Genomic DNA, 27,619 nt, shown 5'->3' on the forward strand with positions numbered 1-27,619 from the left:
GAAATTGGGTGCAGAACCCAAATTTGTCAACAAAATGGGTATGAATGTCAAGAGAATCCTTGAAATAGGCTGTAATTTAAAACATACTGGAAGCACATACACTTCGAGATGTGGGACATGCAAACAGTGTCATAATATTTATACAAAGAGTTCAATCATATTGGGAAAGCGAGAATAGCACTAAAATATACCCAGTTAAGGGTAATTGTAAATCCAGGATGGTAGTATACATCGCATTGTGCACAGTCTGCCCTTCATTTTATGTGGGCAAGACTGAAAGATTTTTAAGACAACGAATATATTCCCATTTATATTGTATAAAAAATAAAGACACTAAAATGCATTAGCCAGGCACATCTTGAAAGAAGGGAAAGAACATACATTTGAATTTGCTATATTAGAGACAGTTAAAACCAACCCTAGAGGTGGCAATATGAAAAATCTTTTAGCTTACAGAGAGTTATATTGGCAAGTCTTAACGGACTCTACTAGAAAACCAGGTATTAATGACTATTTTACTATCAAGCCCCTTTTGATGCTGAACACTAATTAGAGGCATACAAAGTGCTATTATTTTATTAGATTTTCTATTTGTATAACATCTTCAGAAATATTAATTTATTAATGTTTAAATAATATATATTTGATAAGTATTTATTTATTTCAAAACACACATTTAATTATATATATATTATGTTTATATTGACATAGATTTTTGTATAAATGAATTTATAACATTTGTATAAAATTTTATTTAACACTATGCAGCTTTAAATATGGCTTCTTAGTTTTTGGCGCGTTTTGTTATTTAAAACAAAGTGTAATCAGCTGTTTTAACCGTTCTGATGAAGCTAGCTTAGACTAGTGTAAGCGCTTGACGTTTGAGATCGCTGTTTTCATTTGTATTAAAGCACTTTTGTGGTTTTAGCTATTCCGGTGGATTTATTTTGCTAACATACTGAGCTGTGTTCGTATTTTCTGGTGTGGAATTATCTGTGTATTCGCCTAATGTAGATAGGAATTTTGTTCCAAAGCATGGGGAGTCTCTGTGACAGGAATCTATCCCTCCAGCATGTTTTATTTATTGTTGTGGTGAGGTTAAGCTCACTAGAGCACGTAGCTTGCAGTAACTTTAGGTGGAGCATGTCCATCAATTCTGAGTTGGACATGGCTTTGTAAGTTAGGCAGAGATCACCTCTGAGTAAGCGATATGCCACTGAGTACAGCCAGAGTTTTTTCAGTTGGTCTGCATAGGACATATGTTTGAGGCCAGTAATCCTCTTGGTGAGGTACTTTTGTGGTCTTTCCAGCTGTTGGAAGTGTCTTGTGAGGTACATCCCAAATGGGGCATTGTACTCTATGATGGGTCTGATGAGTGATGAGTAGAGGGGCACTATAACCTCTTTATTTCTAGATGCGAACCCTTTAGTAATTAGATGGGCCACATAAAAGGATTTCCTAACTACTGTGGCAATATGATTGTCAAAAGAGAGATTACTATCTACCTGGGTCCCCAGATCTCTTATTACCTCTTCTGTATTAAGGGGCTGCCATCTATGTGGTAATTTGTGGGTGTTTTGCTTTTCCCAAATGGGATGACTATGCATTTCTTGGCATTTAGCTTGAGGCCATGACTTTTGACACCTGTCCGTCTCAGTAAGGCCTTTTTGGAGGATGTCCGTGTCAGCCGGAGAGTCAGTTATGGCTCCCAGTTTGCAGTCATTGGCAAACTTGGTTAGTCATAGTCCTCCTGTGTTTTGCCTGAACTTCTGAGAAGTATATGCCAAACAGTAGGGGTCCCAGAACCGAGCCTTGTGGGACACCACTTGTGACTGGTTTAGAGTCGGACCTGGAGCCTGCTATTCTTACCGCGTGAGTTCTGTCTGTAAGCCAGTTGGCAACCCATCTTGTGAGGTAGGGGTTTATGTTCACGCTGGTGAGTTTTTCTATAATACCTGAGTGAGGAATGGTGTCGAACGCCTTGGCGAGGTCAAGGCAGGCTGTGTGAACCACCTTTCCCTCATCTATGGCCTTGGTGACCGTCTCAAAGAAGTCAGCCAGGTTTAGTAGGTATGAACTGCCCTTAACAAAGCCGAACTGGGTCGGGTCAAGTGTTTGGAGGTTCCCAATGTCTTTGTTAATGAGTTCCATGATGATGCGCTCCATAGCCTTGCAGACCAGGCTAGTCAGGCTTATGGGGAGATAGTTACCAGGGTCAGTTGTGGCCCCTCCTTTGTGGAGCGGAATAACTGTTACTGTGCGCCATTCTATGGGCACGTAGCCTGTGGAGAGGCTGAGGTTGAACAGCATGTTTAGGTGGGGGATTAGTTCGTTCTGTAGTTTGTGCAAGACACATCCTGGGACACCATCTGGCCCCACTGACTCTGTGTTTTTGGCTTTTGAACGGGCTGTGTTCACCTGTGTGTCTGTGATTTCTGGGACACTACACTTTTCCGGTATTGTTGTGGGCCCTTTTGGAGGTGGGGGGGGGGGTGAAGTTTGCACTGAATCTATCTGCCAGGATGTTGGCAATATCAGTGGTTCAGTATATTTTGTGCTATTTTGCACTAGCTCAGAGCATATCTGTGAGTTGCCACTTAGATTCTTGACATAGCTAAAGAAGGCTCTGTGGTTATCTTTCGAATCCTCTATTTTTCTTTCGAAGTTAGCCTTGGATGATTTTATGAGGGACCTTAGTTTCTTACTGATACTGATCAGTGATGTCTTTCCTTCTTGGGATTTGCTTTTTTCTGAACTTGTTTCCTCCTTTTATTGTATAACCTGTTTATGGCAGGGGTCCACCAGATTGGTTTCCTTCTCTTAGGGGAGTGAGTCTTGGTTTTGCTAGGGATGGCATGATCCATGCATCCTTGTAGGTGCTCATAAAGTGCATTTGTAAAGGATTCTGCATCTTGGGCAGCGTTATCCTTTAGCGTGGGGGCTGTGAAACTTACCACCTCTGTCATTTGCATATATCCCATGAGCCTCCACTACAGGAGGTTTAAGATATCACACAGTGAAAAGTCTAGGTTGGCTGGGTTTTTCTTGCAGTTTTTACTGAATAGTTTGTCTGTTTGTTCTTTTTATCCTTTTGTACATTTAGGTCAGTGTATAAGGGCAGAAATGCATATTTTGTTAACCAAGTAAGAGGCAACCCAAGAACATTGCTGGAGGGTGGAAGGAATGAAAGCTGTACCCTTGGCCACAAAGCAGAAGCTAGCTTATCTACAGTCAGTCCATTGCAGTTCACTAATCATGTGATCCCTTCTCAAGTGTAACTTGAGCTAAAAAAAAAGCCTGTCTTCTATTTGAAACAGTAAGAAAGCACCTGCAAAAAATGTGACAAGTAACTTGTGAAATATACAATGCCACACATGAAGTACTTCTGCCATGACCACAAATACAGTATTACCATTCATTTCTGAATGTCAGTATTGCAATACCGCTCCATCAGCAACTGCTGACCACATCTCCTAACACCTTGCACATTTGACATAAACCCCTTTCATCCCACCTTTTCTATGCCACTGTTTAGCTACAAAAAGCAGCACATGAATACAGGCAGCCCTTTATACAAACCATAAGAATCATTTTCAAATGCCATTTTGAAAAAAAAAATGTTTATAAAGGGGTACATGAGGGGCAATTCCAGAACATGCAATGCAAGAGTCCCCATTGTCAGAGCTGCTGTTACAGGAAATTACTACATATTATGAGGGTAAACATTACACAAAGCAGCAAGATGGATACTTTGCACAAGAACATGACATGCAGTTAACTTTGGAGAAGAACATGACAAGCAAGTAATAATAAATACCAAATACAAACTCACCATCCAGTTGCCAGCACTAAGATTCTGTAAGGCCCCTGCTGCAGCTTCAAGGGTGTTGAAGTTCTGACTCTCTGTTAGAATTGAAAGGTAGAGCCGTACCACATCTGGCTGGTAAAGCAGTTCGTAACCTATAGAAAGAAACAGCATGTATGTTTGCAGTACAAAATCTCATTCCCCACAGTATGTAGTCAACAAAACATTTATTCTATATCACAAAATTAGATTTTTTTTTTTATTTTGTTGTGGACAGCATAAAGTTTTCCTTCACTAGCACCACCATAACGTACACTATTAGGCCACTAACCATAACAAACTTTCACTCCCACACTACTTTGATTGTGTCCACTTGTCCATTCTGGCTTGAATGCAGCCTTCCTCATCAGCTAGAAGCAGCATCAGAGCTAAAAGCACATTTTTGCCATGAGTGAGTGTTTTGTGATCCATTACTGAGATATTTAAAATGATAAATTCAAGAATGTGTGTCTATAAAGCGGCAGCAAAACATGCCATCCTAAAATTCTTAAGCATTGCACCAATCTTACAGAATTAGCCATTCTACCTTCCCACAGGTGACTGACTTCAAGGGTATCAGATTTCCCTTTCCCAAAAAATAGTTGGAAAACACAGGTCCCTGACATTCCAAGCAGTACCAGCATGCTGACTGGTAAGATAATACTTTAAAATAGAATAAACAAGCTTGCTTTTCATCTGATTTGCAGAACTACACTTTACTACACTGCTTATAAAACATGTTAAAGTCCTAAACACCTTAGGAAAAAAAAGCCTACCTTTAGCCACTTCTAAAAATAAACCTGTTGCAATACTTTGCCTGTACTTACTGTGGCAGGCTCGTAGAAACTGATTGTTCTTTGTTGATCTACTGCCTCCCTCGTGGTGCAACCCACTCTATTTGCTCATCTACTGCCTTCCTCGTGGTGCAACCCGCTCCATTCCCACCCACTCCCTCTTTCATTTAATCTATTCCCAACCTCTTTTATGTCACACTAACATCTCCTTACATCAACCAATCATTTCCCAAGATCAAAACTACACCTTGTACTACTCTTACAACCACCCCTACCAATCACACCTCAGTTAATTAACTTACCCCTTTCTGCCATACCATACAAACACTAACAAATTCATGCACCCTCTGCCTATCTCTTTTTGCCTATAGTCCCTAGATAACTATCATACCCTTTTCCTACCTCTTAGAACAGCCTTTAACTAAAAGTTGAACTTCCTACCTCCTACAACAGCCTTTATCTCAATCTCAAAAGTACTCCTATCTCAGTAAAACAGTATGCATCTTCTACTGACCACACGCAAATCATCCCTCCCCATAGCAACTATCCTTGCCTCCTATCAACAGTCCCACAGCTGGAATCTAAACTCTAAGTATCCCACCAAACAAAACTACCTACGACCTCACTCAGAATTCTGTTGCATCTCACCTGCCATGTTCAGTCATTCCATTGTAGATATAGCCCCACTTAAAATCTATAACGACCGTTCAAATGGACACCTTAGTTTACAATGCAACCTATTTATTTCCAAATACCTGGTGACTCTTGTTAATCTAGTATCTCAACTGATATTCAGTGGGGACATCCATCCAAATCCAGGCCCTACACTAACTCCCCAATTCCTTTCAATCCCAAGCACACATCACCTGAACTCCATAAAAGACATGCAGATCTGCTAATTCTTAAAATTAACATTAGATGTTTGTGGAACAAAACAGATGAACTCCACACACTACTCTTTTACTGTATGCCCCAGATGTAGTACTCCTTACAGAAACATGGCTTAACACACACAACAAAGATAAAATACTTCCACCTAGGTACAATATAATTAGGACGCATATCTAAGAGAGGAGGAGGTGGTGTTGCCCTTTTCTTCAAAAACAGCCTCATAGTCTATCTTATTAGCAAGGAATTCTCTAATAGTCTCTTTCTACCAATGTAAAAATTAACCAACTAAAACATCTGACCCTACTACATATATATATATATATATATATATATATATATATATATATATATATATATATATATATATATATATATCTCCTGGGGACAACACTAACATAATGGAGGCCATAATCCATCGGCATCCCTATTCCTCCCTCAGGAAATACGCATCATAGGGGACTTTAATTTAGACTGATCCTCCCTCAACTCATCCTTTCCCTCCAACCATATTAATCTCTATGGTTTCAAGCAGCTAACACAAACTCCCATCCAAACAGATACATTTACAAAGAGTCCATACTTGACTGGATCCTTACTAATCGTCCTTAATCAGCACAACACTTTGGTACATTACCCAATACTCTAAGTGATTACCTCCCCACCTTTCTACTAAGACAACACTTTAAACCCACAAAAACACCATCTCTCCAACAAATTTGCTACACTAAAAACTTCAACTCAGAAGACTTCATAAAAGCCTTAAACTCCTGCAACTGGTCTCCATTTACCTGCTTCCACTGGACATGGCAGTGGACCACTTCAACGCCACCTTTCTAGATGTACTTAATCAGCTAGCACCTTCTAGAACTATTAGAACCAAATCCAACTATGCCCCCTGGCTAACCAAAGCATTTGTCTAAAAGAAAGAGATAAGGCCTGGGACACCTGGCATAATAATAAAACTAACTCAAATAGACTATTATTTCTTGAACTAAGAAATAAAGCACAAAGATTAATAAGGAATGATAAAAAAAAACATTACTTTGACATCCAAACTAAACACAACTCAAACCCACAGAAATTCTGGCCAGCTAGTACACCACCCCCAAACACAAATGATACCACCATCAACACAGCATCTCAATTCAATGACTACTTCTCCAAATCCATTCTTAAAATGATTACTCCCTCTTCCCCCACTAGTCTCCCAGATCTACATAATCCCCCAAACCAGTCCCAACCAGTGTCATCTATAAACACCTGTCTAAACTAAAACTTACTTCCCTTGTAGCAGACAAACTCCCACCTGAATACCTCCAGATTGCAGCCAAAGCATACCCTGTTTCCATTTTAATAAATGGATCCATAACTGAGCAATCAGTACATTCCCACTGGAAAATCTCTCACATAATCCTGTTACATAAAAGTGGTACCGCAACTGAATTTTCCAATTACCGACCAACAGTCATACTCTCTCCATTGTCCAAAATACTGAAAAAATGTATTCACTCCCAGACACTAAACTACCTCTTATCCAACAATCTCCTTGCCAAAACACAACATGGGTTCCACCCAAACCATAGCACTACCACTGCCCTCATCATTTTTACCAATATTGTCAATCAGCAATGGAACCTACGCAATCTTTTCTCAACTGCCTTTCTAGACCTATCTAAAGCTTTTGATACAGTCTCTCACAACAAACTTCTAACTGTCCTTTCTGAACTTAACCTCGAAAAATCCACCCTGCTCTGGTTTATAGACTATCTTTCCAACCGCCAGCAGGCTGTTAAATGGATTGACTATCTCCCCTCCTCCCAGTTATCCTAGGAGTACCAAAGGGATCTATACTTGGACCCCTGCTTTTCACTAACTTCATCAACAAGGGATAAATAAATAAAATTCTTAATTAAGCAGAAAAACTACCATGGGTGGAATGTGTAAACAACCAAAATAATAACCCAAATCAGGCCTTCTTGAACATTAGAAAACAATGCAGGATTGCAACCACCTCATTAAAAGAAAGCAAATGCAGACGCTTCAGGTATACTGCAGACATAAGAGACACTGCTTAATAGAAATCAGACTTCCATTTACATTACAATCATAATTAATCACATTCAAACGTAATGTACTTAAATACCTACAACTCAGATGTATAAAGCAGCATCAGTGGCTGAAAAGGTGGCACAATTGCCTTTGGTGCTTGAAGCCCAAAAGGCTGTGGGTTTTACTATTACTCCAGGTGACTGAATTGCTGACACTGCAGTGCAATCCTGACAGTGCTATCCTTCAGATGAGACTTTAAACTGAGGTCCCACCTGCATTAGTTGGTTTTATCTCAGGTAGGTGAAAGAGATCCCATGGCATCTATCAAAAAAGTAGGGGGAATGACTATGATGCCCTGGCCAAATTCTTCCAGTACTAGGGTCTCCCTGAAAAAATGCCACTAGCATAGTGGGAAAACCCGATCAATGAAGAATTAAATAAATAATAAAATACACTGTAAATAATGTACATAACATACGTATGAATGTAAAAGTTGGTGCAACATGTTATGTGCAACTTTATTACTCTTACTGTAGCCATTTCAAGGACATTAATAAAAACACTTGTCAAATTCATGTATACTGCTTCCACTGAACACTGTATAATAAGTGGGCATACTGGATTCACTTCTGTGCTTACTACTGAAATGTGTTAACCAAATATCTTGCCTCTGTAGTCCATTATAAATTGTTTATATACTACAATTGTCACTATATCATTCTTTTATAGAGCCTAGGCTGTGCCTGGTACGGGTCAGCTGGCCATATCACTTACCCAGTTAACAAATAAAGTAAAAGCTTTTATTTATGTTTAATATTGTTAGTCTTGTTCTTGGATCTGCACAGTACAATTATTCAAATCATTTTATACAATTGTGGTGCAAAGTGCATGATTTCATTCATGTCTTACAGATTAATACAGAAATATGTACCCTTTTAATTTTCTCTTCTAGCTGAATACTAGTAAGTCGTACCATCCTGGCTGCAACACAGACATTTCCTTTATGCTGCCACCAGAGGGTGGAAAAGTGTTACTTGCAGTCAAAAATGAAGTTAAAAAGGAAAAGCCATTCCCCAAGATACCTAATTACTGTCTGTAGGGCTACAGAAACAAATGCTGATGAAAGTCTTGCCTGTCTGTCTTCACATCAGGAAGGGAAGTTTGATGATGACACATTCATGATGGGTTTATAGATGATAGCATAACTAGGCTGGTTCCATTGATGAAATAAATAAATGCATTTTGTTTTCCAAGTTCAACCCCCACAATGACCATCACTGGGACTGTGTACCTGAAAGCCTCAGGCAAGGAAACCCATTTCAATTACCCATATGGTAATGAAAGTCAGTAAAATACAAACAACAACCTTCCTGTGATTAAAAGGTGATTAATAATTTACTAAAGATCACTTTTAGAGACATGAAATAGTAGTGAAGAAAAAAGAATGGCCGAGAAGGTACATAATCTTGCTTTTATTTTTTTTAAATTGTACCTCTTACGCCAGCTCCTGTTCCGTCTGTTACTCCTCACCTGCCATTAGCCCATTTTTTGCAAGTTCCCGATGAGCATGTAAGCCCTCAGTACTGTGATGTTCTCTCCCTGCACACCAGGCCTTCTCCCAGAAACAGATTTAAATTCTGCGACTCATAAATACCAGTTCCAGAACTGACTAAATATACAAAACGTGGGACTTACATATACCAAGTTTGAGACTGATGTGTATCAGAGTACTGTATGACAATCTCAGTGTTACAATATATAAGTAGCAGGGGGTTGCAGAAGACATGTTACCTGCAAGCAATAACTTTAAAGGATAATGGTGACTGACATTCACTGGTCTCAGTTTTTACTGCCCTTTTTTATTTTTAAAGTATGTGTATGTCAGTGACATGAAATTTATCTCTTGTATTTCATTCTGCCATACCACAGACAATTACTGGTGGCTAGTGGCAGTTACATTACTATTTGTAAATAAAATAAATATTTTATGTCATGGGCAATAACTTAGTGCTGATGGGTGTGGGGGGGGGGGTGAAAGTCCTTGCTTCTGCACAGGGCAGCTGCAGGTTAATACAGAAAAATAAAGAAAAAAATGTTTACCAAATGTTGCTGACAAACCCCTTTCCTAATTTTTCCTATCAAAGAACAAGTGCTATGGGGAAATGGGTATGTCATTGTTCATTTATTTATTTTCAGATTTTGCTTTTTGCTGGTAAGGGGATAGGTCGGGATGTTTCTAATTAAATTACGTACATCGTTACAGTAAATATCACACCAACAATGTCAAATGACGATCATTCAGATAATGCTCATATTTAATGACTACAGTTGTATTTGTTAAGTATTAACCTTGTACTGGTGTCTGGTGTTTGACTTTGTGTGCATAACTTTATAAGAGCTGTAAACGTCCAAACACTATGAACTGTAAACACCTATACCCCTGTCCTCGCATCATCACAATGCTAAGAATGATGATGTAGGTTCAAGCAGACATGCCAACAGTGCTTAAGAATACTAGGATTTTACTATATTGATCTTTATCAAATACCAGCACATTGGCTGGCATTTTTTTTTAAATTAAGCTTGCTTCAGTGCTGCCTGTGATGTGCCTGCATTGGCCCAGTAATCAAGGAGCCTCAATCCTCACCACTAACACCCGTGAGGGATGTGCACATTGGGAGGATGACAAAAACACACACAGTAAAGTACAATTTCCCTTAAGAGCACACAGAGATCACAGTCAGTCTCGGTATGGTTTCTCTCTCTCTCTCCAGATCCAGAAATAAGACTCCCCACTGGCACAGCTACAGGGTTAAGATTTCAGCCGAGTGGTCAAGTCAAAACCTCCAGCAACCTCTCTGTCCAACCAGTGCTTCGTGCCTCTGCCAAAGTGGCTTACACATGCACACTTTGAGATTTGATTTATATACAAACACACAGACACTCCTGGGGAAAGCTGGTACAGGTCTATGCCCCCTTCTGCCCAGAGTATATGGTAGTACCACCTGCCACCAACCACCCTTATCAGCTACTATAAAGGCCCTTACCAAAGGGTGTCCAATTCTACTGTATAATATTACTGTTATCCATATAGTAGGTGTGACCAAGGCTATTTAGTAGTGGCCTATACAGTATCACCAAATACATATGCAAGTACTCTAAGAACTTAAAATCTCTAAACAAAACCAGTCACAATTAAAAGGTTTAAACATATTTAATAATAAAAGCACAAGACAATACTCATTATGTCAACAAAGTGACAATTGAGTTCAGAATCACAGGAAATATTTTAAAACAACATTGCAGAACAGTCTCATACAAATTCAGAAAACATCTAGACTACTCTTGCTATATTCCTATCTATCTCTAAGAGATACTATACGCCCTAAGCATCTTACTTACAGAGCCAGGCAGCTATAGATGAGAAATGCTGAAGAGTTGTTTACACATCCAGAAAAAAATACAAAATGCACAGACTTTCTCTCTGAGATCGTTCTTAAGTTACTAATAAACATTTCCTCTGAATCATCTCAGATTACATCATTCTTCTCACCTCTGCCTTAGTTCCCATGCTATCAGGAAAGTACAGTTGTGTACATTTACCATAAATGTAGATGTTCGAGTGTATTCACTGTTGCAGTCATTACATTTGGGTAATCTGCTGGCAGGTTGCCCTCAGTCAGCCTCATTAACAAAGTCTTGGGTCCTGCGTCAGTTGCTGTCTCTTCTTCCATGATGTCAGGTCGTCAGGGGTATAAAACATGCAGCCAACGCCATTACATCTGTTTTTCTTGCCCCAGATGTCAGGTGCCCCCCATAAAATATATAAGCAAAATATATAAGTAATTAAAAACACACAAATATACCTCCTAACAAAAGCAAATACACCAAAAAGGCTTTTAAGCATAGTAAAAGAAAGTAGAGGTATAGTAAGAGAAAAACAGGGGGCTGGAGGGAGGGTAACCAGGACTGCAACAGTGAATACACTCGAACATCTACATTTATGGCAAGTGTACGCAACTGTACTATGTTCTTCATGTTTCACTGTTGCAGTCATTACATTTGGGAAGATTCCCAAAGCTATGGTTGGGAGGATGGATTTATACAGCATTAGGACCAACTATAAGGCCCTGCAAAACAGCAGTGGCAAAGCCAGCCAGAAAAAATTGGTAAGTGATAATGCTTGGTGAAAGTATGAACTGAATTCCAGGTAGTAGCTTCTAGAATATCCCTGGTAGGAACACCTCTAAAAAAGGCTGTAGAAGTAGATGCAGCCCTGGTGGAATGAGATCTGATCCCCTGGGGGATAGGTGTTCCATGGTGCTTATAGCAGAAATGAATACAATGGCTTATCCATTTAGAAATGGTTTGTTTTGAAGTAGCCTTCCCCTCTGCCCCTGCAGCAAATGCTACCAGCAGATGTCAAGATTTTCTTCGAGATTTAGTCCTGTCCAAGTAGAATCTAAGTTGTCTGTGTACATCCAAAGAATGCAGAATCCGCTCCCCCTTGATCTGTGGATTGTGAAAGAAAATTGGCAAATGAATGGACTGATTAAGAGCCACACTGGATACTACCTTGGGCATGAAGGATGGATTGGTCCTGAGTGATACCCTGTCCACATGAAAGATGATGAAAGGCTCCACTGCCATTAGGGCCTGTAAATCAGACATCCTTCTAGCTGAAATGATTGCTAAAAGGAGGGCTGTTTTACAGGAAAGAAATTTTAAGTCCGCAGTAGCAGCTGGCTCGAAAGGAGGTAGAGTGAGCTTCTCCAATACAAAATTAAGGTCCCAGGCAGGGGTTGGAGCTCTCCTGGGTAGTCTCAAATTTTTGGCCCCTCTGAGATACTGCTTTAGCAGAGGATGAGAGAAGAGGGGTGGTTCTGTGTTGTAATGAGGTGAAATGGCTGAGGCATGGATTTTTATGGAGGAAAAAGACAGGCCCTTGTGAAGCATCTCAGTTAAATATTGCAAAATCTGAGGTAAAATGGGCACTGCTGTGCTCATCCCTTGAGTTTGATTCCAGGCACAGAATCTTTTCCATTTGTCAGCATAAGATTTTCTAGTACTAGGTCTTCTGGCCTCCAGAATGACATCCATCACAGCTTTGCTGAGGGATGCTAAGGGGGAATTTAAATGATTAGCCGAGCTGCAAGATTCAATGTTTGGAGCTGAGGGTGCAGAATTTGGTTCTCCTGCTGAGACAGTAAGGAAGGTGTCTGAGGCAGGTGCCATGGAGAAATTTGTGACACACTGCGCAGGAGTGGGTACCAGTGTTGGTGAGGCCAGTCTGGAGCAATCAAAATAATTTTTGGTTTGTCCTGTTTGACTTTTAGTAGAACGTTGGAGAGCAGAGGTAGAGGGGAAAGGCATAGACTGATAGGTTTTTCCAGCTGAAGGACAGAGCATCCACTTCCCTGGCTTTTTTGTGAGTTCTTGTGCAAAATTTGTCCAACTGGTAGTTCTGGGGGGGAGGCAAAAAGTTCTATGTCTGGGCTCCCCCATTTGCGTGTCAACATGTTGAAAATCCATGGTTCCAGTTTCCATTTGTGTGGGTCCAGGAGATTTCTGATTAGTTCATCTGCCAGAATATTCAGCTTTCCTGGCAGGAATTGAGCTTGTAGTTGTACTTGATAGGTCAAGGCTGTGTTCCACAATGCCATGGCTAGTCTGCAGAGGGGGTAAGAATGTGTACCCCCCCTGCTTGTTTATGTACCATATGACCGTGGTGTTGTCCATCTTTACCATTAGTTGGATGAAGGTAGTCCTTGAAGGCAGTCAGTGCATTCTGTACAGCTAGCATTTTTTTTTGATTGATATGAAGGTGCATTTGATTTGGGCTCCATTTGCCCTGAATGCACTTCCCTGCCAGATGAGCCTCCCATGCATAGTCTGAAGCATCTGTAGTTAGGGTTTGGGCAGCAGGGGGTGGTGTGAATGGCAGTCCCTTGTTTTGGTGGCAGGCCTCTGCCCACCATAGGAACTCTAGGCGCAGGCAAAGTATGATAGGAATCATTGTTTCCAGGCTGTGACAATGTTGACTCCATAAGTTTTTTTAAGTTCCACTGAAGTTTCCTCATATGCAGTCTTGCATATGGAATTAGAAGAATGCAAGAGGCCCTGAACCCCAAGGCTTGCAGTACTTGTCTTGCAGATAGCAGGGTTTTTGTGGCCACCTGTTTGAAGTCACCAAATGAATTTGCTTTTCTGGCATAAGGAAAGCCATCTAGCAGTTGTATTCAAGCTTGCACCCAGGAATGTAATTTTTTGAGAGGGTACCAGTTGTGATTTCTTTTCGTTTATGGTGCACCCTAGACAAGTTAGAACCATTTTTACAAACGCCAGATGTTTTAGAAGAATGGCCTGGTTTTCTGTCTGAATTAGACAATCGTCCAGGTATGGATATATTTGAATATTTCTTTGCCTGCAAAATTCAATTACTGGAGCCCGGCACTTTGTGAATACCCTGGGTGTAGTAGACAAGCCAAAGGGCAGTGCAGAGAACTGATAATGCAAGTAGTATGCTTTGAAGCATAGGTATCTTCTGCAAGATTCCCTGATTGGGATATGCAGGTAAGCCTCTTTTAAATCTAGAGTTGCCAACCAGGCATCCTTGCCTAGCATAGGAAGTAACTGGTGAAGAGTCAGCATCTTGAATTTTGGAATGTCCAAAAAGGTGTTTAGAGTAGACAGGGCCAGAATTGGATGCCATGATTTGTCTTTTCTGGGTACCAGGAAAAGTCTGGAATGGAAACCTTATCCCTTTTTCTCTTCTGGTACTAGTCGAATAGCCCCCATGTTTTGGAGGTAAAGTACTTGCTTCTGAGCCTCTGCCCACCGATTTGGGGGCAGGTCTGGCCACCCGTTTGGAGTTGGCAACATGTGGAAATGAAATCTGTATCGCTGGGACACTATATTTAAAACCCATTTGTCCTGGGTTATAAATTGCCAGTTTTTTGCATGAAGAGCCAGATTTCCCCCCAAAGGGGCGGCTGAGAGGTAAGTGCTTGGTAATTTTAAAGGAAAGTCATTGAGACTGTTTACCATAGGGTGGTGTCTTGTTATTTCCATATTTGGAAGTGGAAGCACCCCATTGCTTAGTTCTGAAAGTCCCTTGGGACTGAAACCTGGTGCTTTTGGAGTGTCTGGGTTTTGCTGGAGTGGCTCTGGAAGGAGCTGGAAAGGACCAGTTCTTAGTAGGCCAGTGCCTTCTAAATCTTGGAGGTTGTACTTGTAAGAAATCTTTCACAGTCTGCATAGATTTAGCTTTATCTTCCATCTTTTTTAGAACTTCTTCAGCCTTATTGCCAAACAGACAGTCCTGCTGCAAAGGAGCATCCAACAGTTTTGCTTTAACAAGATCAGGCAGAGATTGCTCCTTAAGCCAAGCATGGCTTCTAAGCACAGACCCAGTAATAGCAGCCCTGCAAGAGGCCTCCAAGCATCAAAACCAAATTCCAACGTATGTTTTCCAACTTGTTCAGCTGAATGCAATAAATCCTGTAAATCTTTATTTTCCACACAGTCAGAAATCAACATAATTTTCTGTTTAAGTAGTCCCATGATATGCTGTTGATATTTTAGCATATGGAATTGACAGTTTAAAGCCCTGATTGCCAAGGTTGCAGAAGTATAAACCTTTTTACCCCATCTATCCAGTGACCTGGAGTCTCTATCAGAAGGGGTAGGATTTTCAGCAGTAGAAGCCTTAATGCCCTTGGGCCACTGAGAAATGGTTTCAGGGTCCGCAACAGGTTTTTTGAAAAGGAATTTGTGGGACTCAGGAACCCTGTAGTATCTGTCTGGTTTAATAGGGGCTGGAGGCAGGAAATCAGGGGCCATACTGGATTCCAAAAACACATCAACAATGTCTAGTACAGGAGGTATAGCCAAAGGTCTATGCTGAGGAAGAAGAAGGAAATCCCTAAGCCTCTTTTTGGATTCAGAAAAATCCTGACTTTCCCAGTGGAAATGCTCCCTTAAGGTATGTAAAGTTTCCCCAAAAGAAATATCCTCAGGGGGAGAAGCAGAGGGACTGGAATCCTCTGCATCACAGTCCTCATAAGTAGGAATGGATGAATCCAGGTCATTAGAAGAGTCAGAAGAAACAGAGTCCTGTTCAGAAGATTCATAGTCAGGTTCAGCCCTACACCTCTTAGAAGGGGGGTAGACAATGCCTGATTAGAGTAATTAAATCTTCAGCCATTTTAATCATTTGCTTTTTAGGCATAGGGGCCTGAACATGTGGCCTGGGCATTGGTTTTTTAGACATAGATCGAGATTTAGTCCTTAGTATTGAAGGTGGAGTCAGTTTAATATGCAAGTCTATAGGCCTGAATACACCCTCAGAAGCCGGTGCCTGCACAGCCGCTCCAGACCCATCCAAGGTAGAGACATCCACGGGTTCCATAGGTGAAGAATCTCGCAGCATACCAGACTCTGAATGGGTCTCAGTAGAGGCCTGCGAATCAGAAGTAGTGGGTATCAGGGGCTGCGAAGGTGCCTCACTGAGTACTGGCGACTGGCTTAGGAGAAGCATCATCGGCAGTTTTGAACCTCAACGGCCTGTCTCTGTCTTTATCTTTGCATTTTTTTGGTATTCCGGTAGTCGGATGGCTAACTGACTTCATTTCTGGACACTTAAATCGAGAACCGAAATACTTGGAAGCATAAATGTTCCGACAAAGGATAGTGTGCTGATTAAATAAAGCACAAAACCGACAGCAAGTTACATCATGGTCAGGGCCTAGGCAAGGAATACAGTACAAATGAAAATACTTATGAGGTATTTGCTTCCCACAAGTAATGCAATTATTAACTTTTACTCACATCGGTAAGGAGCAAGAAAAGGTTTCCCCAACGGGGTACTTCATTTTTAGTTGAAGACTTCGGTTCTGAAACTCGAAAACGAAAATTTCAGGAGCACTTGCGAACTGCTTCTGTTTCAGGCACCGTGCGGCAAGAAAGACTGATGTAATGGCGTCAGCTGCATGTTTTATACCCCTGATGACCTGACGTCATGGAAGAAGGGACAGCAACCGACGCAGGACCCAAGACTTTGTTAATCAGGCCGACTGAGGGCAACCTGCCAGCAGATTACTCAAATGTAATGACTGCAACAGTGAAACACGAAGAACATCTTAAAATTTAACATGTCTCTGTTAAAAATATTTATCTCTCAGAAGCTGACACTTCTCTCTTAGAAGCTTGCCTGAAACTGGAAGCCGTAAAACAATTATCTTGGAAACCTGTAATTACCTCTGTTTCCAGACAATAGGAAAGCCTACAACTCTAGACATTGTGTCTGCTTTGACCTGAAACAGAGAGAACAGAGTCATAAACAAGTTCCACTTTTTTTCTTAGAGTCTGCAAGTTAACTCTGTATATTCCAGCCTTTACCATTAACACATTTGCATAGGCATGTAGTTTACACACATTTCTGCTCTTCTCCAGCAGGGTGCACTGCGGTTACAATCCTGAAGCCCAGTACAGAACATATAGTTTTCTTACACTTCTAAGACAAGCATACAAATCATTTTGCTATTCACAAATGTCATAGAATTATTTACAAAATTCTACCTAGCTGGGCTGGCAGCCTTCACAACCCCCCCCCCCCAATAACTCAAGCTAGTTTTTCAAGTGACCCTTGAGAAACATTACTTGAGATGGTTGAGTCTATTTGGGAATACCTTCTCCATTCCCTGTCTTGACACCCCATCTGCACTGGCATTATTAACCCCACTGCGGTGCTGCACTGTCATATCATATGCTTGCAACCCTAGGCTCCACCTTAGCAACTTGGCATTTTGCTGGCTGGCTCGATGTAACCATGTTAATGGATTGTGATCTGTAACTACAGTGAATTTTATTCCATACAGATAAGGCTGAAGTTTCTGCAGTGCCACACTATAGCTAGACATTCCTTTTCTACAGTTGCATAGCATTCCTCCCTGGGTTGGCACCTAAGACTGAGATACACCACTGGGTGCTCTTCTCCCTCTAAAGAACAGCCCCCACCCCATGGTTCAAAGCATCCGTCTGCACCACAAATTCTTTGCTGTAATCTGGAATGCCTGCTCACATTCTGGGATCCACACTACCTTATCTGGCCTGTTTTTCCTTGTCTGGTCTGTGAGGGAACAGCTATGGTACTATAACTGGGGAAGAACTTTCTGTAGTGCCCTGCTGTCCCTAAGAATGTCTTCACCTGCTTTTTGGTAACAGGTGTAGGCCATGCCGGAATGGCTTCTACTTTGGCAAATTATGGCCTGATCTTACCACTCCCCACTCTGTCCTAGGTAGGAGACCTCTGCCATACCCACCTGACATTTGTTGGACTTAATGGTCTTCCCAGCTCCTCCCTGACATGCTGAAGGTGCTCTTGCCAGGAATGGCTGTATATGGCAATGTCATCTAGGTAAGCAAGGGCAAAAATCTCCTGCTCCAGCTAGGATATGATCTACCAGCCTCTGGAAAGTCACTGAAGCAGTTTTCATCCCAAAGGGCATCTTTGTGAATGCATACAAACCAAAAGGAGTCACAAAGGCTGACCTCTCTCTAGCACTTGGAGTCAAGGTCACCTGCCAGTGACCCTTGGTAAGATCAATGGTGGTAAGATACTTAGCCCCACCCAGCTGCTCTAGGGCTTCATCCATCCTAGGCATGGGGTAAGCATCTGACTCTGTGTGACTATTTAGTTTTCTGTAGTCCACAAAGAACTTGGTGCTGCCATCCTTCTTTGATACCAGCACCACTGGGGAGGCCCAGGGACAGCTGGATTCCTGAATTACCCCTAGTTCCAACATTTCCTGTATCTCCTCCCTCAGAGTCTGTTTGACTCTCTCAGGCACCCTATAACTGCCTAATAGGCCTTTGGGGTCCTGTATCCACATGGTGTTGCACCAGGTGGGTGCAACCTGGCTTCCTAGCGAACATGTCCCCAAACTTCTGTAACAGTACTTGGATTTCTCGAACCTGGTTAGGAGATTGCTGCTGGGACATTGCTACCCATTCCACTGAGGTGTCAGTCCAAGTCTCACTGAGGAGATCAGTCACCAGATCTCCCCCAAACTCCTCCTGAAACCCACTGCAAATACTCAGCACAAGGGCCTCCCTATCATGGTAAGGTTTCATCATGTTGACATGGTACAATTTGTGCCCCTGCCTTATGCCTAGCAGTTCTACCATGTACTTAATATCACTGACCTTCCTTATCACCTTGTAGGGTCCCTCCCAAGCTGCCTGCAGCTTGCTGTGTCTGACAGGAACAAGAACCATTACCTGCTGCTCTACAGCTCTACAGCATACTCTCAAGCTCGAGCATTCCTTTCATACCAGACCTTTTTCTGCTGTTGGGCTTCTGCCAGGTTCTCCTGGGCCAAGCCCATGAGTTCCCTGAGCCTTGCCCTGAGGTTTAGGACATATGGCATAACAGACTCCTTGTGGGATTCACACTCACCCTCCCACTCATCTCGAATTAAGTCTAGAGGCCCCCTCACCCTATGCACATACAGCAACTCAAAGGGTGAAAAACCTGTGGATTCATGGGGAACCATTCTGTAAGTAAACAACAGATGGAGCAAATATTTGTCCCCATCCCTTTTAAACTGGTCTGCAAATGCCCATAGCATCATCCTGAGTGTAGAGTTTAACCTCTCAACAAGACCATTAGTCTGGGGATATTAGGGGGTGGTCTTTAGGTGCTTCATCCCACAGTACTTCCACAGATAAGCCAGCAGGTCTGACATGAAATTGGCACCTATGTCAGTCAGCATTTCTTTTAGGAAACCTACCCTGCTGAAAATCTCTAACAAAGCATTTTCCACCTTTTCTGCCTCAATGGAGGACAGAGCCACTGCCTCAGGGCATCTTGTACCATAATCTACTACCACCAGGATATACTTTTTCCTATGGAACTTGGGGTACTCAGAGACCCCACAATATCCATAGCTACCCTTTGAAATGGCTCCTCAATCACAGGCAAAGGCATCAAAGGAGCTTTCACCTTGTCTCCTGCCATGCCTACCTTTTGGCACTGCTCACACATCCTGCAGTACCTTGTTACAACTCTGGAAATCCCAGGCCAATAAAGGTTCTGCAGAATATGTCTCTTTGTATGTTTTGTGCCCATATTCCAACAAATTACTGGAGCCACCACGATGATAAAAAGACTTTTTATTTTGAGTAAAACGAGCGCTTTCACGCACTAACAAGTGCGCTTCATCAGGTTGTAGTAATTATAAAAATGCATCAGTATATATATTCAAAATACACCCTACTTAATGAGCCATTTTGGCGGGTAAAAGCCCAATTAATTATGCAAATTGGAGATGGTAAAAACTCTTTTACCTAAAGACAGCAAATACTGGCTTTTTACATCAGACTCAAATTGGCATATAACATAGTCATACCATACAAGAATATATATAAAGACAAAAATCTAATCTAATCAAAACTACTAAAACTACTTGAATATAAAAATATTAAGACCTAAAATGTTTAATTAGTATGTGTACCATTACCAAAAATAAAAATAAAAATAAACATCATCACCCATCACAATCTACTAGGAACGCTAACTAGAAAAAGAGAAAAAAGAAGAAAGAGTAAGAAATAAAAAGAAAAAGGAAAGAAAAGGAAAAGAAAAGAAAAAGAAAAAGGGGGGGGGGAAGGGGGGGGAGGGTTATGGTGGTGTTAGAAAAAAAGGGGGAAAAAGAAAAAATAGAAAAAAAGAGGGGAGAGGGAGGGAGGAATATAACACATGACAGGAAATACAAATTAGAAGTCACATCATTCCAGCAGAACAAAACATATTATTTACTCTAAAAGCAACTCATTTGTTACAATAAATCATCATAAATACATCATGCCATGTAAAACATAAAAATAACTAATATATATCCCAATTCTAACTAACGAAATGACACAATTTCATAGAAGAGCTGGTCCTATACTAACTAGTGTATTAAGACCAGATTCTAAATGTGCCCTAAGTGTCAAGATCAATTCCCAATTCTAACTGACGAAATGACACAATTTCATAAAAGGGCTGGTCTTATACTAACTGATGTGTTAAGACCAGGTTCTAAATGTGCCCTAAGTGTCAAGATCCATCTTAATTCATATAATTCAAGGGTTCCTAATGTGTCACCTTCACGTTTGTTAGGATACAAAATCTGAAGCACTCTAAAACTAAAACCATGAGTCACAAACTCCTGACAGTGTCGAGTCAATACATTATTATCATTCTTTTTCCGTATATCATAAATGTGGTTATACACACGATCTTTAAATCTACGTGTTGTGAGACCCACATAAAATGCATCGCAACTGTCACAGGTGGCTAAGTAAATTACACTGGTGGTATCACATGTTGCATAAAAATTGGGGGTAAAACTCACACCCAATTCCCTATCCACATATCGCTGTTCTTTAGTGATATATTTGCATATGCAACATTTTTTGCAAGGAAATGTTCCTAGTCTGTAATTACTTCTAATGTCTATTGGTATATGTGAAACTTTTTCCTTGCACAGCATCCTCTTTAAGTTAAAACAGTTATTATACCTAAATGTTGGATGTTTGCCTACTATATTCATTAATTCCTTGTTCATACTTAATAATTTCCAGTTCCTAACCAACATTTCTTTAATATACTTGACATCATTAGTATATTTGATGTCATATTGCACCATGCCCTTCTGTAATCTAATTTGATGTTCATATTTATATCTCTTTACAAGGTTGGTTTCGGGAGCATTTACATGATTGTCTCCATAGTTCATAGCCAAATGAGTGGGATAACCTCTATTCATAAAGCATTGCCCCTGGAAATCTAAGAGACGTTCTCTCTCACTGTCAGTATTACAGAGTTTGACAACTCTATCCATTTGATTACTAACCACATTGGGAAAGATATGCCTGGGGTGCATGCTCTCATAGTGTAATATCCCATTTTTCCAACAGGGCTTCCTGTATAGAGATGTAAGAAAATCATTCTCATCGCTTTTAACTATAGAGACATCAAGGTAATTTATACTTGTCAAGGAAACCTCATGTGTAAAGCTTAAGAATGAGGTTGTATTCCCCATAAATTCCACAAAGTCCTGCAGGGATTCTAAGGTCCCATTCCAAAAGAGAATAATGTCGTCTACAAACCTCCTATAATAAATAGCTCTATTAACAAAAGTCTCTTCATTAAATATATGTTCCCTTTCCCACTCATATATTGCTATGTTCGCATAGGCATTAGCACAAGGGGTGCCCATGGCAACCCCCCATGCCTGCCTATATACATTATCTCGGAACATAAACACATTATTATTTAATATCAGTTCAAGCAAAGTGCATATAACAAACTGCTCATTATTATTAATATTGTCACATTCATTAAGATGTTTCCTGACTGCCTCTATACCGAATTTGTTCGGGATGCTAGTAAATAAGTTCTTAATATCAAGAGTCACCATAAGAGTTTCTGATGTTACCCTTTCTAATAGCGACACTTCTTTTAAATCATCTAAGAGATTGTAGGAGTTCTTCAAGATCGTAGGTATATGTTTTGTGCCCATATGACCTGCAAAGGAGATATCATGGGCTATGGCTAGAAGTGCCAGATGTTAGGCTCTACGCACTACCGACTGCTGTATTCTCTCACCCTCTAGCCCTCCCTCAGGGGTCCACTCTCTATACAGTAACCCTTTCTCCCAGTATACAGATTCCCCCTTCCCTTGAGAATAAGGTGCCTCACTAGCTACCTCTATCAGGCCTTGTAATGCAGGGTCTGAGAGCTGAGCCTGTCTCAACTCTCTTTTTGTAACTCTTCCCAGCTCCCCTTCCACAGGAAGTCTGGTATCCTCTGACAGCAGTGCCTCACTGTCAGCCTGGGTACTACTACTCACCTCTGCCCTTGCAATCAATCTGTCCAAGGGAATATCAGTACCCACAAGCAGCTGTGGCTCACTTTCAGTCTCTCTGCTACAGGGTAACTCTCTCCCTTTAGTAACCAACTCGCCAGTCCTGGCTGCAACTCTGCGGTCTGTCCAGGTCTCCCACAGGCTACCAGACCCACATGCTTGTCTCCAGGCCTGCCTGCATGTAACTGCATGAACACATGGTACTGCATTATAAAAATCATTCCCTATCAGGACATCTGCAGGGATATCCTCAAACACACCTACTTGCTGGCTTCCTTTTCCCCCCTCCCAGTCAAGGTGAACCCTAGACAAAGGTATTTGGAATGGGGTCCTTCCTAAAGCTGCGACTGGAGTAGACTGCCCAGGCAAGTAGTGCTTGCCTGTAACCGTTGCAGGCTTCACAGTGGTTAGGTCAGAGGCTCTCTCTCTCTCTCTCTCTTAGCAATGGTCTCTTTGTCATTCACTAAGATAGGATATAACCTGTTGTGGTAGTTTGGTACCCTTGTTGTCTCAAGACAACCTACTGTTGGCATATTGTTATTCCCATTTACTGGCTGTCCCACCTTTTGTTCCCCACCTTGCCTCCGTGGACATCTATATGCTACATGGACCCACTGGTTGCCTTTAAAACATTTAACCCTAGGTCCAGGACCTGTACCTGGACTAGTGGCTTCTCCTGCTACTGGCAGATTCTGTTGGGGCAGTCTGGGCTGCCCACCATGGGTTTCCTTAGACCCATGAGCAGCACTGGGTGTCCCTTTCCTGTGCAGGATGCCCTTCTTGCTAGGTATAGATCTCCCTTCTTCCCCAACTCATCTACAGTAAGGCATTATCTATCAGCTAACCAGATTCTCATGTCCTCAAATTGCTAAGGGCTTGTTCCCTCACCAAAAGGTCTGCCAGTGCTTCAAAAGTGGTGAACTGATATCAACTCACCCACCTATGAAAATAAGTGCTCAGTTCAGCAACATATTCACACACACTTTCATTTGCCTTGTGTCTATGCTCACAAAACTTTTTTCTTTAAGCTTCAGGTGTTAACTTAAAAAATTCTAGCAAACAATTCTTTAGAATGTTATAATTTAGACATTCATTATCAGACAGTTTGGACAGAACAGTTACAGCTTTACCATAGAGTAAGGGGGTCAGGAACTGTACCCAGAGCCCCTGGTCAACATTATACTGTTTACATACCCTCTCAAATATATGAATGAAACTATCAAAATTATCCTCCTCTGCAAATTGTGGAAGAAGTTTACTGACCTTTGTTGCTTCTGGGGTTTAGTTACTCCCTTCCCCATTACTTCCATGACTCTGGCGAAGAGTCAGCATCTCATTTTCCTGTTGCCTCTGCCTCTCCTTTTCCTCAGCTTCCAGATGTCTCAGTCTCTCTGCTGCTTCTATTTCCAAACACTTGGCCTCTAACTCAAGTCTCTTTAGCTCCAGATGGATTTTAGGTCCTCTGTGGAAAGGTTGAGCTGCCCATTTTCTGAGAGTTGTACATCCCCATGGCCCATATTATCATCCTCCTAGTTGCTATTTTCTGATGCAGTTGTGACTAAAGCTGCAATCATGTCTCCTTTAGTCAGGTTTCCATGCACCAGTCCTTTAGCCTGGCACATCTGAGCCAAATGGCTCCTTGTCAGCTTGCTATACTCCTCTGCTGACATGCTTGCCTGCTCTCTCTGACTAAGCTAACAAAAGAAATAAAACAACTGTGATATGAACTCTGAATGTTCACTGCGTGGCTGATTTAGAGTACAAAAACACCTTCAGTGATCACTGTACACAAGCTAACAGGAATTCAATATCCACATCACTACAAGCCAATTAATATGTGATGTGGCTATCTCACCATTATCAACCAATTAATAATTGATGTGGATATCCCACCACTGTCAAACAATTAATATGTTATACCCCTGCACTGGCCCAGTAATCAAGGAGCCTCAATCCTCACCCTAACACGAGTGAGAGACATGCACATTGGGAGGATAACAAGTACACACACATAATATAGTACACGTTTCCTTAAGAGCACACAGGGATCACAGTCAGTCTGGGGCTGGTCTCTCCCTCTCTCTCCAGATCCCCAATAAGGACATACCACTGGCACAGCTATAGGGTTATGATCTCAGCCGAGTGGTCAAGCCAAAACCTCCAGTACCCTTTCTGTCCAACCAGTGCTTTGTGTCTCTGCCCAAGTAGCTGACACACACACACTTTGAGATTTGATTTATATACAAATATACAGACACTCCTGGGGAAGGCTGGCACAGGTTTACTAGCTATGCCCCCTTCTGCCCAGATTATACAGTAGTACCATCTGCCACCAACCACCCTTATCAGCTACTATAAAGGCCCTTACCAAAGGGTATCCAATTCTACTGTGTAATGTTACTGTTATTCAAATAGTAAGTGTGACCAGAACGTTTAAGGCTATTTAGGAGTGGCCTATACAGTATCACCAAATAGACATGCAAGTACTGTAAGAGCTTAAATATCTCTAAACAAAACCGGCCACAATTAAAAGTTTTAAATATACTTAATAAATAATAAAAGCACACAACAATACTCATTAACTCAACACAGTGACAACAGAGTTCAGAATCACAGGAAATATTTTAAATGCAGAAAACATCTAGACTATTCTTGCTATATTCCTATCTCTAAGAGATACTATGCCCTAAATGTCTTACTGACAGAGCCAGGCAGATATAGATGAGAAGTGCTGAAGGGATGTGTACAGGTCCAGAACAAAATACAAAATGCACAGACTTTCTCTCTGAGATAGTTCTTAAGTTACTAACAAATGTTTTTGCTGTATCATCTCAGATTACATAATTCTTGTCACCTCTGCCTTAGTTTCCAGGTTAGCAGGAACTTAAAATTTAACATGGCAATTAGAAACTGGTGTTAGTGGTGAAAATTGAGGTTCCTTGATTACTGGGCCAGTGCATGGGCGTCACACTGCCTTTTTATTTTCGCTGAGGGCAACAGCTTGGCCAGGTAACCTATTTTGATTGCAGATGACCATTAAATCCTGGGACTTGAAATCATGAGTCTTGGAATTATAAATATGTGTGGCAGCAAAATGAGAGAATGTAGACAGGTATAGCAGCTCCCAAAAGAGCAAATATAAACAGCAAAGCAGGGACTTTTTGCTTGAAAACTTTAGCAGCTTTTATGTTGAACAAAGAAAGCAAGGTGAACCAGATACTTAGTGGTGGACAATTAAAACATAATGAAAAACACCAAGGCCCTTCCACCACAGAGAATATGTAGCAAGAAGAGAAATAGGAAATACACCCCGGGGATCACTTCTGCGTCTCTGCTCGACAGTGGCATAGGAAAATAACTTTCTTGGGTGACGTAAGCCAGGGAACCTTGTTGGCTAGGCTTACATAGGCCCTTGGGCCTATAGCCTAGTACCTACCTATGAATAATGGTAATCATTTATTCCTTGTAACAAACACTAAAATGATAAGCACTTTCAGACTAAGCCTTCATCAGATCATGATCTCCGTGGTGGAATGGCCTTGGTGCTTTTCACCTGGATTTTTCTTTACTTGGCTGTTACTTAGTCCTACACTGTGGTTTACACGTGAATTAAAATATGATGAGAACTTGTATCTCATACATGGTTCTGCAACATGCCATTGCAATGTATATGGCTCATACATTGCAATGTGAAAAATCAATTTATAATGTCTTCCTGTAAAATATGTTCATACTCTACGAACATGCCTGGCCAAAATAAAAGTCTCTGAAGTGTATATGAGGTGACAAAGCATTACATTTTATAGCCATTACAAGTCAATAAAACATTTCCTTGACCACTTTCTCATAATCATGTTAAAAGACTGGCAGCACAGATAAATAAATGAGACACCTATAAATACGGCGAGTGCGGGTAGAAATAAATAAAGCAAGACTAAAAAGCCTACTCTAGTCAGAGGCTTAAGCCTAGAACAACTATGTGAAAAGATAGACAAACAGCACTTTTAATAACCAGGTAGATGGGCTCTTTTAGACACGAGGTATAAAGGGCTATGTTAGACATGAGGTATACAGCTTTAATGTTGTACATCAAGTAGTACAAGTTCTAAAAAGTTCAGTTGGGCTAAATTCTTGGCTAGGGATGTAAGAGCCTCAGGGCCAATAGCCTAGTAACTTCCTATGATCCAGTTTGGATACATTCTTCATGGAAGTTCATCATACTCACAGTGCACGTGTGCAAAAAAAGCCTCATTATATGACATGGCATCAAAATAAAGAAATATATCTGCAGAATGTCAGAAATATGTTTGTTTTTGTTTGGAAGCATGCAAATATAATTATAAGAGGACAGAGAGGCTAGCATTGTCACTTCACAGCAACAGATTCTCCAGTTCAGATATTGAAAGGAGTGCTTTTTATGCATAGCTGCATGTCCTCTCTGTATTCTTGTGGGTTTTCTCTGGGTGCTCCAGTTTCTTCCTACATTCCAAAGACGTGTGTTAGGTAGATTGATGACTACTAAAGTGTCCAAAGGTGCATGTGCACGCATGTGTGACACTGAATAAAGGCAATCTACTTCCATTTCTCCAAAGTGAAAACTCAGTGGATGGCAGTGGCAGTTCACTGGGTTGCTACAGGAGATGGGTACAACTCATGAGCATGGATGGATGGAATTTTAATTCTCAGGTATAATATGACTTAACTGCACCACTTGCAAATCCTTATGCTGTAAGGAAACTTGGCTGAAATCTGGACGTTCCAGATCCAGAAAATGGATTCACTCTTCACTACAAGCAGATTACCCTAGAATCCTGAACACCTTTAGTGTGCTACACACTTACATGTTGCTAGAGAAAAAGCCATAAAGGCACTTAACTCTCTTAATTTTCTTGCAAAACAGAAAAACAAGATAGCAGCACTTAAAGAGAAATCAGGAATTAGGGTGACCTCAGAAAGAAACTAATTTATTACAAATTGTATCTTTAAGGAGCAGAAAGTCCTGAGGAAGCTATAAATACCTGTGTTACTGAGCTGACACACACAACTAAGATCTGTGAAATTGGTAAATTGAATGTTTCACTAATAAAAGAGAATCATGTGCTATTTGAAACAGGAGGTATGTTGTT

General features: G+C 41.1%; 1 protein-coding gene across 1 annotated transcript in view; it reads right to left on the reverse strand.

Moving 5' to 3' along the window:
- Positions 1-27,619, reverse strand: part of ARVCF (ARVCF delta catenin family member) — a 2,347,833-nt gene that overhangs the window by 447,120 nt on the left and 1,873,094 nt on the right. The window contains exon 10 of the mRNA XM_044068704.1: positions 3,833-3,960. Within this exon, the coding sequence (XP_043924639.1) occupies positions 3,833-3,960 (128 nt within the window). The remainder of the gene's footprint in view (positions 1-3,832; positions 3,961-27,619) is intronic.

Source organism: Protopterus annectens, chromosome 4.part0 (genome assembly GCF_019279795.1).
Source record: "Protopterus annectens isolate FY-2018-M chromosome 4.part0, PAN1.0, whole genome shotgun sequence".
Classification (NCBI taxonomy): domain Eukaryota; kingdom Metazoa; phylum Chordata; order Ceratodontiformes; family Protopteridae; genus Protopterus; species Protopterus annectens.